The following is a 14037-nucleotide window of genomic DNA, read 5'->3' as shown; positions in this document are numbered from 1 at the left end:
AAAATTTTTTCGGTTCTGTCTTCCAAACCGCTAGTCGTCCATCATCTACAAGCCACGTAACACCAACCACACACAAAAGCACAAGCAACCTATTGGCCAAACATGAACTAAACTTCTTAGGTAGCATCTGCCACTCAGACAGACTCAAAGAACAATAATAAAAAAAAGCCACGCACAATGACCACTGCCTCCTTATTGATTATTGTAACCTAAATAAGTAGGGACATGAACAACTGGACAATTGGACACAACAGGGTAGGACCCAGGTGGCAGACACATGATACTGATGCTAAGAAGAGAGAAACATATGAGGACACCTCCAGGATTGCTGCTCCAAAACAAGCACCTAAACTTGTAGACCTCATCCCATTTCTAGCATGTACGTTCAGGTCATGAAACCTAGGAGTGAGAATCACAATATACATATTCAACTTTCTCCATGTGGCAAAATGCAAGGCTGCTTGCAGAAGAAAAACTTTTGAGTGTTGATTCCCTTTTATTCTAAATACACACAAAATTTGCAACATTAACTGTCTCACAGGATGAGAAAAAATTTCACTCATAGAAATGTCATAAAATTATCCAGAGACACAAGCTCCCTATTGCTAGCATAGATCAAGCTCAGAACACAGTTTTATTTAAAAATACTTTATTTACAAGACATTCAATCTTCATTTTGATAGCTGTACATAAAACCTTATGTCATTTCTCACTAATGGGTAATAAAACCACAGTGAGGTTCAGCAATCATGGAAATTACATTTTGGCACATTAAATTACTTAAGGAACAGAAAAACTGGAGGAAACTTTTAAGCAACACTGCTTCATATATGTAACAATCTTATACATTGACATCCTCACATCAAGGTATCACTGTTCAAATAAAGTATTTCATGTAGAAAGTGCTTCCACTGTACAGCAAAGTAATAGAACTTAGGAATGTTCATGGCTTTTGAATTATCTTTTACCAAGCTTTCCCTCAAGATGTTAACAAATGATCAATGAACCCTCCTGATTTCATTGTGTCTTCCCAGGTTTAGAAGTCTACCTTTCTTAAGAAGTTGATTCAGGTAAAGTGTTTATAAAGAGTTTAATTATACATAAACACATGTTCATATCTCAGGATGACTACATAGATAACACTTCTACACAGACCACAGGACACAAAAAAGTCCTGAGGGTAGCTCACATCAAGCCATCTATAGAACTTCTCTTTGGGAAAAATTCAGGTGGCATGTTCCCTTCAAAGTTCAGAATAAAAGGGGGTATTCAGAACAGCAAGCATTATAATCAGAGGGAAAGAATAGGAAAAAAATAAAGAAGGTCAAAAACTGGTTTGCAATGGTAAGGTGTGTCACATAGCAAAACCAGAAAGTGGGTGTATTTTAATAGAATGGAGTGCAAAAATTAAACCAGTGCATAGAAAGGAATTTCTAAACTGTATTGTTGGTAGACCACCATGACCAGGCTAACAAAGCGATCCTGCTTTTATGGAAGAGAAAATGAGAAAAAACATTAAGAGGGAAAAAACACACTTGCACTATGAGTCAAGGTAAGTACTATAAAGAAGACAACGAAAAGGAAGTCAACTGAAAACTGGCAAAACAAAGGCAATACTCCTGAAAATAATAGCAGTTTTCTTTATAATGAAAAATAAATGCCTGCATTTAGAGGGTTTCAGAAGAAGAAAAAAATTAAAAATCAAATGGGCACTTTTGGCACATATGAAAAGGTGACAAAGAATTGATTCCCTTAAGAAAAGGCACATGACTAATGAGGGCCAGTAAATTGCTTTTGCTTTCAATGTCATGTTAACTTATTCCAGGTTTCACTTTTACTGCAGAATGATCTGGCAAGCCTAGCAAAGGTTTTGTCATAATTCTGCTAGGTCACATTCATGACTGGCTACGGATCACATCCAGAGGAGCTGGACAACCAGTTGAAAGTCACGCATAATTTAAGCAGATTTCCTTTGCCACCAGCAGCAATGGACAGAAGGGACAATCATTGCAAGAGGACCTAAAATCCAAGAAAGACAATCATAAGGCAGTGTTTGAAGCAGACAGAGCAGCACAATCTACCCACATTTGTCAGGGAGGGAAACAAAGTAATTCAGTTAAAGAGACCAGAACACAGCCTTTATGACAGTGCAATAGACTACAAAACTGAATTTAGAACAAGTGCTCATAGATAAGGGCTAACATGGAAATAAACTGTATCTCAAAATGAGGGAAGCCTGCTTCAACAGAATTAGAAGAGAGATGCCAAGAACTGAAGGGAAATAGGCCAATACAAAATACACACGGATTGGAATGAAGTCTTCCACAGAAGTAGAGCGGGGACACACAGTACAGGAGAAAAATATTTTGTTACTCAAAGGAAGGCAAAGATGCTGGTCAGAAACCTTAGCTGAATACCCTGAAAGTCCCAACACAAACAAAGAACAAGGTTTATTTCATAAATAACATAGCACTGTTGGTTTTGCTTGCTTAAGTAATGAAGCAAATTTAACATCTTTCTGTTTTCTAGATATAAAGATTTCCATAATCCCTGGTATTTTCCCATTTATTGACAGGCAGCAGTTACAGTACATTCAACCAGACATGAGAAAATAAAGTTTAAGAATGTTATTTCATTGTATTTTCAGGTTACAACACTTTTCAAAGTATTAAAAAATACATAGCCACAGTTTTAACACTGGAAGAATAAAAACTGTCCATTTTGACAAATGTTCCAACATCACACATACTAGTTTTCTTTAATCCCAGAGTAAATACTGCCATTCCAGCTTTCAACCATTTAATAAAATATGTATGTGTGTATATATATATATATATATATATTAAAAAAAAATCAAATAACCCGATTCAAGATACAAATAATTACGAAAGGGTGCTTGTTTTAAAGGCTATCTGGGAAGAAAGGTCTTTGTTGTTATTTTGGGAGATTTCTATTCCAGTTCTCAAAACCAAGATAAATACATTTGTCATTTACATCTAAGCATCATCATATGTGAAAATAAAGAGGGGGAGAAAAAAAAGAACAGAAGAAAGGGCTGTCTTACTTCATTGCACATGCTTTTAAAAGGCAGAAATTCTTACAATATTTCCTGATTTACATTAACTCATGCAATAACTGCCGAGCAAGATCCTGCTGCTGCTGCCAAAGGAATCAAAGAGGCTGGAGAGCCAAGCTCTTAATTATATTAAGAAGTAGGTTGTTAATTCATATGATACAAACTTAAAGTGAAATGGTATAAAATATCTTAATTCATCCAAAAATCTGTTTTAAAGGGGTAATTATAAATCTAGAAATGTTCTGTTTAGACTGAAATCACTGCTTCAGTAAATACAACATTCCAAGCAGTAAAATATCCTGCTGTGTGTTTCAATATTCATTGAATTATTGCAATCATCTTTATTAATAAGGAGTTGGCTGCTTTTAAGCCATCCCTACAAGGAGACCCTGGTATTTTCCCAGCCCAGGCTGGAAATCAATTTGCCCTTTCTGTTAAGATGTCACTGAGGCAAAGACAACTATTTTACAAAGGTGTCCCTGTGAATAAATGGATAAAGTAGCCTGTCCAGGCCATACAGACCATTGAAAGGCTGCTTTTTGCCAGCAAATTGTATTTGGTATCTTCTGGATTTGAGCTGCATAGCCAGGGAGATCAAGCACTAGACTCAGTGTGGACTGAGTAGTGGGTTTCTCCTCCCAGAAACCTGTGGAACTGAAATCCAGCACTGGGGACAGGGCTCATCACCTTGTTTTCCTCAGAGCACCCTTGTATACCTTCATAAAGAACAAGCAGCAAAAATGTAGTAAACTGCTTCACTAAATACACTTTGAGATACATGTTTGGACAGGGGGAGGAGGACCAGGGCAGAGGGTAGGGTTCAAGGCATCAAGACCTTTAAAACCAGCCAACAAGAAATGATTGAGACTAAACCAGGAAAATTTTCCTGGTTTAAATTTTTTAAAGCTCCCTCTAAGTGATAATACTGCATAAAAGACTTTAAAGGTGCTTCCTTAATTAATGCAATATTAAATTATGCCTTCATAATAGAATTGCAGAATTTCAACTGTTCGCAATAAACACATCAGCTTATTTATTCAGCATGAATAATGACAGACTCAGTGTTAAAGATAATGCAATTATCCTGCATAATGATGAAATAAGACCATGGCTCTTGGAACTTGTGTTGTCAGGAGAAGGCTAACAAGAATTTTAAAAGACTGAGTTGTAGAATCACAACAGTGAAAAGATAAAAGTTAATTGGATGACTGCCTGCATTTCCATTTGCTAGAATCAGTACAGACAACATTAGTAAGTACTTATTTGCTTTCATGACAAGCAGTCTGTTCCTTAGCACACTCATCTGTGATTAGGCTGGGACTCCAGTATTACTTGTAGAGAAGCAAGACCAGCTTCTGCTCTGTCCTGAAATACAGGAGTCAATCAAGAAAATAACACAAGTCATAATTCCTGAGTGCTTCCCCTTACACACTCTTCATTTCATTCACAAACTCCACTGGCCAGAATTGTTACTGTTAGAAATGAACTGTCCATGCAAAAATGGGGTTTAAGGATCAGTAAAGCATCTCTACTGAAGTCCTCTATAAATATACAGTACTTCAGCCCAGTACAATCATTAACTGGCCACGGGGCTTTCAAGAAACAGCTCGCTCCAGCAGGAAAGGCCAGAGGTTCTTTCCCACTGCTACTGGCCATGAACTGCAAACATCAGTGCAGAGAGTGACATACCCCGTGCACTCTAACAGTAGGAATTCAGCCTTAGTTTGGTAAGGAACTGGGTAAGGCTGCATCACAAAAATCACATGAATGCAACAGCCTTGGTGGAAATCTTAATCCTTATTTCAGGTACAAGGGGGTTTTAGGTGCGTTTTGGTTTACAGCTAAAGCACAGAAATCTTTTTGCCACACCAACTTCAGCTACAACCACCGATGCCCCCCTTCCCAGCCAAGATATGTTTGCTCCACGAGAGAACAACACAGAGCAGAGCGAATTGCCTAAAATCGTGTACTACCCAACTGTGATTTGTCACCAGACACATCACAATTTTTCACATTCTCCTCTGCCACTGGGTCCTCAATTGGGATTTCAATGTCACTTTTCCTTGAACTATTGTCTTTGTGCTGTGCAGAAAGGGAACTTTCACTTTTCTCCATGTAGCCATTCGTTTCAGCCCGGGGGGGCTCCCTCTGGCTGCAGCACAGATGAGAGTCACAGGCTTTTGAGATGCAGGGTGAGCTGCACAGTAGATGGGAGGTCTTGTGGTCAGCGTACTCGGGCTGGATGGTCACAGAATGGACTCCTGCCTCGTGGAAAACCTTCCGAATTTGATAAGCAGCACCTTGGTAATCAGAAGGGGTTTGGCACTTGATATGAAGAGTGGCGATGTTCCTCCCACTTGCAAGCTCCCAGACGTGCACCTCATGGAGGCTGCTCACCCCTGGTACATGAGCTAGTCTGTCAGCTAGAAGGCATAAGGGAAAGGTATTAGGGGCTTTGATGCACTGGCTAATTATCAGCTGCCTCACTAGGCACCCTATCCAAAAGCAGCAGCATCAAAACTACCATTTTAGAGGAGATATGCTTGGTACAATGTGCCTACTCCCAGCTGCCTTCAGTTCGGCCTCCAGGTGATGAACATAGCACCTTTCCTTTTGGATTCACCTGGCAATCTACCAGCTGTTCACAGAGGAAATATTACATCACTTCCTCCATCAAGACCCCACATCTTCTGGTTTCTTTAAGCCCTGAGCATGGGGGAATTCCAGAAATATCCAGTGTTACTCCACAATTAACCACTGTGAACAGCACCTAAGAGCTACAAAGTTAATTAACCTTAATGGAAATTTCAAAGATGTTTTGGAAGCTTTTTGGAAGCAGCCAGTGCAGGGTTTGAAAAGATTGTAACTCAAAGTTACTTTTTTCACAAATAACCCACACAAAGCATTAACAGCTCAAGACCTGGTATGTTTGATGTATTGTTGGAGTACCACATTCTCAAAATGAATGCTTTAACTAATCCAGAGAGATTTGAATCATGTTGCTAGGACACAGGCATGTGACTATTTCTCACAGTTCTTGAGAATTTAGAGCTATTATGAATAAATAATCCAAGCATGTCATTCCACCAATAACATATGCATTGAAAGACACCATTAAAATTAACAGCATTTCAACAACAAATTTGACTTACTCAGTAGTTGCATATCAACACCTTTGGGGACCATCTGCAACAAAATAGTTGAGGTCTCCTTTATAAGTGGGAATGCAGAAGACAAGATGATGAGCACCATAACTATTGTCAGGCTCGGATCAATGTAGCACTGCCAATTGCACGGAGCATCCCCCAGAGGCCGTACATAGAAGATAGTAGCAGTAACTACCACGACCACAGATCCAAGTGCATCTCCCATAACATGCAAAAGAACACCTGAAACAAATGGCAAAATTTCCATTAGTGGGGTGGGTTTGGGGTTTTTTGCTTTGTTTTAATGTTTGTTTTTTTTCTAGGGGGAGGTGTAACGCTGTGTTTTTCAAGTATGTTCCACTTGACATGAAGAATGCAATATTCCAGCCATTAATATCATAACCAAAGTTTTCAGTAACAGCTTTTGGAAAAAACAGCAAGAAAATACTGGCTCTGAAGCACTGCTGTTTGAGTGGGATGCATTATTAAGCATGTAGGTTATGCTAGCGAGAGCTGTCCAGCTGGAATGCTATGGTAACACAAAACGTGCTTGCTTAAAATGCATGAAGATTATTAACAGATCCTGGCATATTAAATCTAAATTAAAAATTCATGACTAAATCTATCCATTCTACCCTGGGAGTGGAGAGCTGCAGACCACCCTCAGTAACAGTTACCTTCCCCCACCAGTTTCTGTGACACTGCTGAAATCTGAAAAATTGCCTAAGTGAAATCTAAGCTGGCTCCAAATACCCTCAGACTCCAATTTTTAGATCAAACTAGATTACCAGACATCTTAAACCTTGTTCCATCAATCCTACCAGCCTTCTGACCTGCCAAAAATCAGAATCTGGTTTTAGAGTCAGTCACATGGTTTAGTGCCTGGACTACTCTGAGAGGAATGCTGAGTACTGTTTTTACATCTTATAATGATGGTTTTGTACAAAAGGTAAAGACACAAAACATGCTCTTACACTAACATATTGAGCTGCTCTTTAAACTACAATGACCAAAGCAGTCTTTCTGCTACAGAGTTACAAAAATCCAAGAAGTGCCTTTTTCTTCTATTTCTTCTTACTACTTTACATAAACTTCCCTCTTCCCATCAGTGCTCAAACATTATCCAGTTCTGTTAGATTTTACTGTTCAGACTCAGATTTTATTCCAACCCATGCCCGAATTCAGAACATCTCTCTCTGTATGAAGTTAATTTCTTGGTCAATATTTTTTGTTTAGGGGCTGTGAGAGAAGAAAATGAACCACCTCTTTTTAACAACCTTATCACATACACTTTCAAGTGAGAAGCTGTAAAAGGCTCCCCCCAAACTCACTAACACAGCAAAGAGTTTTGATGGTGCTGGATAGTGGATTAGCCCTAGAACTCTGCCCATGCTGTTGTTTCTTTTCAGCTCTGTACACGCACCTTGATCTGTGCAAGAAATGAAGGCCACAGCCTCTGGAGTTCCTCCAAATCACTTGGGTCAGATAAGAAAGTACAAGCTCTTGGTAAGTCCAGCTCTTTCTGCTGGAGTCAGGCATGTTCTGCCCCATTTGGCAGACTACCACAGGGTTTTACTCCTCCTAACAGTGTTGCAGTGTTTCCTTTTCATTTACAAATAGTCCTGATTCAGCACGGGATATCAGCTGTTGCACTAACAAGAGGAACAGGCAGGATGCAGTTGCATTGCCCAGGCAACTAACAAGAGAGCACAGCTTATAATGAACAGAAAAATGTTTCAGAAAGCCTTCTTTAGAGTTAAGGAAAAAATGAATTTTAAAAAAATGAAATTTTTTTAAGGAAAAGAAAAGAAAAAAAAAGTCAGAATTTTGATGAATTAGTAACTGAGAATACAGAATTTGGAAAAATGTTTATTTTACATTCTTAACTTCATTAACAGACATACCCTGGTAATGCATCACAGAATTAGGGCTCAGACAGAAATGTGTCCATTTCCCTATCAAATCCCAAAAGCTATGATTATAAGCTGGAATAAAAAATTAGTTTTTACTAAATGAAGTCATTATGGTAAGACCATAGGCAGTAGTTTCCAACAGCTTGCATTCCAAAGTCTAACTGAAATACTCCATGAATGCTCAAGCAGTAAAAGGAATAATTTCACACTGCAATAATTAATCCTGCAGATTCCAGGCAGAATCTATGGATTCCTGTTCCTACCAGTTGTAAAATCAAGGAAACCATTCCTCTGCCAATCCACTTTGTTCAAACATGTTTTTCAAGGAGGCTCCCATTCCACAACAAAATAAATTTTTTGCCAAGTGATTATGAAGTTTACAGCTTGTAACTAACTTAAAAGGAAAAGTATGGAGTGAAACAGAATTTCAAATACACATATCTTTGTAAATATGCCTTACCTCTAGTCATAAAGACAATGAAAATAGATTTTGTAAATGTGACATACTAAAGTAACACTTAAAAATTTCTTTTTAAAAATCAAAGATTACCCATATCTTAAAATAACTGCCACAAAATTCTTTATCCTTCAGACATTTTTTGAAAGCTTCCAGCATCTTTGTACCTAAGCACTGTGATTCAGGCAAGGAAGGTCTTCTCTAAAGCAATTGGTTCCTTACTCTTCTCTCCTCCATCCCTGAGTGTGACAGTTTGCTCATCCTTCTCCAAAAATCTTACCACTATAATGCCATAATATCCAGTGACACCAAATTCTAGACGTTCAAGCAAGTGTAGTGTCTCTAGCCCATGCTTTGATTTTCCAAAGCATCTTCCCTTACCATTGCATTTGTGTAGTTCTGCAAACACTTTTGAAAGACACAAACACACAAAAATAATAAAACCAGCAAACCCACATGCCTGACTGCCACATTGACCTCTCAAGCTGAATTCATGCAAAGCAAACTCACACAACCTTGGGGGAATATCAGCTGCTGATCAGTGACCATAAGAAACTACTGTTTTAATTGAGGTTTCAGACAGTCCTTTCCTTGGGGACAAACTCCATATTTCACATCGTCAAAGGCATTTGCTTTTGGCTCTGCTCAGAGTAGGTACATAAACGTGTATGCAGAGAAACACCTACACAGACAGGGAGAAACATGTGGGTAATTTATTCCTAGGAGTAGCTTTATGTTTCGCTCCACAGATTCCTAGAGACCTGCCAAATTACAGTGTAGGAAGGGCTGATCCTGTCACACACTCTCACAGGAACTGGTTCACACTTGCAAAAACACCATGCTGAAGTACCAGTTTCAGAACCCTTTTCCTTATGCTGACAACAAAACATCACCAACCCTGGGATTTAGAAGGATTTAGGTTTTCTGCCCAAAAGCATTTTAAAGTTGAAAACTGCTCAACTCCTACTACATCAGTGACACAAAGATTCACCTCACAGCTCCCTGTGTAACCTTCCTATAAAGACTCTAATGACTTGAGCTTAGTGCAGAAGGATTTGTGTCCTTTCCAAATGTCCAGGTGCACTCTTCTACGAATAAAAATCAAAACACGAGCATGCTCAAAGCCAAATCAGCATGACACTATCATGTTACTTCTTACGCTATTCCATATAATCAAAATCTTTCTGCTAGAGAATAACTGGATCCAATTACATGGATGAGTCCTGGACTTCTCTCTTTCTTACCGGTATTTGTGGGTGCATAGGTAAATCTGAAACGGAAATCACGAAGTGTTTGAAGTTAATTTAACGTGAGCAGTATACTTCTATGCCATACCTCTGATATTCAAGGCTTCAGACTTTTTCTCTTTTTTCTTCTCAGACCCCTCTTCAGGGCTCTTTTGGTCATTTGGTGAATCACCTGCATTCAAAGAAGAAACGCTGTGTTGTGTATAAGTTCTACAAACAGAAAAAACATCAACTTTCTCAAAACCAACTTACTTTAAAGATGACAAGAAGAAAACCAAAAACAATCCAAAACATTTCCCATGCAGCTCCCTGGGCAACACCTCCTTCCACCCTCCCGGGGGCACGCCCAGAAGCCCAGGGTAAAGTACAAGGTGAAAGAGGCCCCGGGTGCCTGAGTGAGCTTAGTGAAACCCCCCCCGGGGCCCACGAGTGGCCTTGGGGCTCTGAAGGGGCCCAGAGGATTGGGCCAACAGCCCGGCGGGTCCCGAGGGAAAACGAGACGAGGTGGGAGAGAGAGGATGGGAAAGGGTGAGGGAGGGTGAGAGGGATGCTGGAGGGAGGGGTGGGCAGAGATGCGGGACTCGAGGGGAAGGCGAAGTGCAGCCGAAAGGCACCTGCTTCATCCTCCTCGTCGTTCGGGATGCCACCGGGCACGTCCCGCAGCGCGGCGGCCGCGGGCGGAGGGGGGCACGGGCGTCGCCCACGGCAGCAGGCGCCCCAGTCCTGGAAGACGAGGAGCCCCACGACGTTGACGGCGAGGCCGAGGGTGCCGACGATGAGCACCAGCTGGGCGTCGTCTATGGGCTCGGGCCGGGCGAGGCGGAGGACGGAGTCCACGAGGATGGTGAAGCAGAGGGCGGTGAGGAAGACGGCGTTGCTGAGCGCTCCCACCGCCTCGGCGCGGCTGTAGCCGTAGGTGGCGCGGGGACCGCGGCGGCTGCGGCGGGCGATGCGCCCGGTGGAGAGCCCCACGCAGAGGGAGATGAGGTCCGAGAGCATGTTGAAGGAGTCGGACACCAGCGCTATGGAGTTGCCCAGGTACCCGGACACCAGCTCGGCCACGAAGAAGCCGACGGTGAGCACCAGCATGAAGATGAGGCGGCACGTCTTTCCCGAGTACCGCCCCATGGCGGCCGCGCACTCGGCCGGTAACGCTCCGCGCCAGCGCCGCCGCTCGCCCGCAATAAGTGCGGCCGGCCCGGCCCGCACCGCCCCGCCCGAGAGCACCGCCCCGCACCGGGCACCGACGGCGGGCGACACGAAATCAGACAAACCGGGAGGAAACAGAAGCTAGATGGGCCGCGGGGAGGCGCGGAGCCGGCACGGCGGCGGCGGAAGGGCCCTCTCGGGCAGGCAGAGCTAGCCAAGGCTGTGCTGCCTGCGCGCCTGCCACGCCGAGACGGTGAAGTTCCAGCGAAGGTTCCAATAATTACCGACCTTTGGTGATTTATTGGAGACGAAAGTGCCAAACCACAGGACGGAGTGCCATCTACTGAGCCAGCTCATTTGCAGCCACCTGCCTTTAAAAAGGTGTGCCAAAAAGCCAAGGGAATCCTGGGCTGCATCCAAAGAAGTTTGAAGGTGATTCTCTTCTACCCTGCTCTAGTGAGACTCCACCTGCAGTGCTGCGTCCAGATTTCATGACCCCCAACATAGGAAGGACACGAAGCTGTTGGACCAAGTTCCGAGGAGGCCACAAATTTGATAAGGACTGGGTCACCTCACCTGTGAAGACAGGCTGAGAATGTTGGGGCTGTTCATCGTGGAGAAGACTGTGGAGAGACTTTGTAGCAACCTTCCAGCATCTGAAGGGGGGCTGCAGAGGAGCCAGAGAGGAACTCTTCATCAGGAGTGACAGTTACAGAACAAGGAGCAATGGTTACAAACTGAAAGAGGCAAATTTAGGGTGGTAAGATACTGGCAGAGGTTGCCCAAGGAGTTTGTGGATGCCCCATCCCTGTCAGTGTTCAAGGCCAGGCTGGATGGAGCTCTGGGCAACCTGGTCTAGTGAGAGGTGTCCCTGCCATGGCAGGGAGTTGGAATTTGATCCTTAAAGTCCTTTCCAACCCTTAACATTTTATTGTTCTATGAAAATAGTTAGTTGGTGTTCACAACTCCATCATTACCCTATAAGAAAAATAATTGCATGCACTTTTTAACCTACAAGAACCATGAAAAGGTAGCAAACCTCTGTCTTTTATTTGCAGATGTTTTGTTGCTGTTGTTTTAAGACAGTTCTTCAAAAAAAAATGACAGCCCCACTCGCAAATGGAAAAAAAGACAGCTGGACGAATAATACATCATTTCAAACTGAACAGCTAAAGCAGCTGCTGTGAAATCAAGTCATCCTCTGCTATGGGGTTCTCAGTATCAGAACTGGGCCCAAAAAATAATAAATAAAATATGTAAGACCTAGAGAAAATTAAGTTCTTAAAACATTATCCTGTGAGCTAGGAGCATTTCAGCTATGCCAGAGGCAAACCAGCGCTGAGGTACCACTTCAGCAGCTACAATTCACACTGAAGTGCCACATCACACATTTCACCACACTTGACAAAGCACCCATTGCTGTCAAATTTTAAATCAGCAAGGTCAGGGAACACTATCTTGTCCCACCTACCTAAGGCAGTGTTCTCTACAACCTGAAATTCCTTAAGGACCTCAGGAATTTCCTCTTTGTTCTAACTCTGAAGCAGTTGCATTGTTACTGCTGTTGATTGAGCTGATCCCTTGCTGGAATACATCTTTAACACGAGGCCTCTCCATTTCACCTAATTCTGTGCACAGAATCCAAGATGTGTATTAACTTCTGGAGTGGACTTGAGCAGCCTTTCAGGGGGCGGTCTTCCCTGCAAGGAATTAACACACAACTCCCAGTTAAGCAGAGATTCACACACTTGATATCCTGCAATATGCAAATTGACAAACGCATGAAAATAAATATATTGAAATGAACCTTACCATAAAAGTAAACAGAGTTGTGGGAGAGGATAGAATAACTTACATCAACACACATTTCAGCTCTGCACATTTCAGAACTGCACCTACTGACATTGGATAAGAAATGCTTAATGGGCCAAATCAAAAGAAAATAGGTAGAACAATAAGAAGAAAAATAGGAGTTATGGGAAGTGAAATATCAGATATAAATTTTTAAATGAAAGACTATATCTTCTTTACTATAATTATAGCAAACTCTGCTTCTGGCACTAAATAAAAATAAAATAAAAATAAAAATAAAAATAAAAATAAAAATAACAGCTCTCTGAAGCCCAGCTAATTGCACCTTCGTAGAACTGAAAAGAATTCCCAGTGACTTTTATTTTAGGAAGACATAATACAGTAGCTGAAACATCGTTAATCCTCCTGTGAAAAATATATATCAATCCTCTTTGGGAAAAAAAAGGAAGTTTCATAGCCCTGAACTCACTTCAAAACATAAAAATATCACAGTTATTTTGAAGACATAGTGTTAAAAATATTGTTTTCAGCAAATAAGACTGTGACTAAGTCCTCTGACATGAAGCACAATTACAGCTGACTCTCTGAAGGTGTCAGAAGCTGGCTGTGTTCAGAGCCTCAGCTCTGACACTGGATCTGCTGATCCACTGATTATTCCTTCTGTCAAACTCACACATCTCCATCTGCTTGTCACAAAACAGCCACACACTGACACAGGAACAGAGCGGTGTCTGCTGGGTCAGACCACAGATCTGTGTCTGGACTGTTTCCAGTTCCTATCTACACCTTTGGGAGATGAGGGAACCAAACCTGCACAGTCTTCAAAACACAGGGCAGATGCAGAGGAACAGGAGATACACAGATACACTGATAGAGAGGAACAGCAGAAGTCCTGTCTCATTTACTCCTTTCCCTGCATGGTCTCACATTTGATTCACTTTTCTGTTCTGAACATTTAGCACACATTGTTTTGGAACTGATCTGTTCCATCTATGGAATCCCTCTGTTTCTTATCTTCAATCACAGTTTAAGCCCAGCTGGCAACTCAGTGCCACACAGCAACTCACTCTCTCACTCTCCCCCCGCCAAGGTGGGATGGGAAGGAAAATCAGAAAAACAGGTAAAGAAACCTTGTGGGTTGAAATAAGAGCAGTTTAATAGTTGAAGCAAAGTAAAACAAACAAACCCACAGAAACAAAACAAACCAAAAATAAATCAAGGGAACAAATGATGCACA

At 41.8% G+C, this 14037-nt stretch overlaps 1 protein-coding gene and 1 long non-coding RNA gene across 2 annotated transcripts; one reads left to right on the top strand and one right to left on the bottom strand.

The window, feature by feature from the left end:
* Nucleotides 1-2425: 2425 nt before the first annotated feature.
* SLC30A10 (solute carrier family 30 member 10) lies at nucleotides 2426-12000 on the bottom strand. The gene is made up of 4 exons (XM_018921261.3): nucleotides 10454-12000; nucleotides 9928-10011; nucleotides 6229-6465; nucleotides 2426-5499 (listed from the first exon to the last, which is right to left on the bottom strand). Exons 1-4 carry the CDS (start codon nucleotides 10965-10967, stop codon nucleotides 5033-5035), a joined length of 1302 nt encoding a protein of 433 aa, XP_018776806.1. The 5' UTR covers nucleotides 10968-12000; the 3' UTR covers nucleotides 2426-5032.
* LOC127059369 (uncharacterized) lies at nucleotides 10200-13097 on the top strand. The gene is made up of 2 exons (XR_007777070.1): nucleotides 10200-10343; nucleotides 12047-13097. It is a non-coding gene; the product is annotated as an uncharacterized LOC127059369 (long non-coding RNA).
* Nucleotides 13098-14037: the final 940 nt, after the last annotated feature.

This window comes from Serinus canaria, chromosome 3, assembly GCF_022539315.1.
Source record: "Serinus canaria isolate serCan28SL12 chromosome 3, serCan2020, whole genome shotgun sequence".
In the NCBI taxonomy this organism is placed as follows: Eukaryota; Metazoa; Chordata; class Aves; order Passeriformes; family Fringillidae; genus Serinus; species Serinus canaria.
This window is presented reverse-complemented; position numbering and strand designations above follow the sequence as displayed.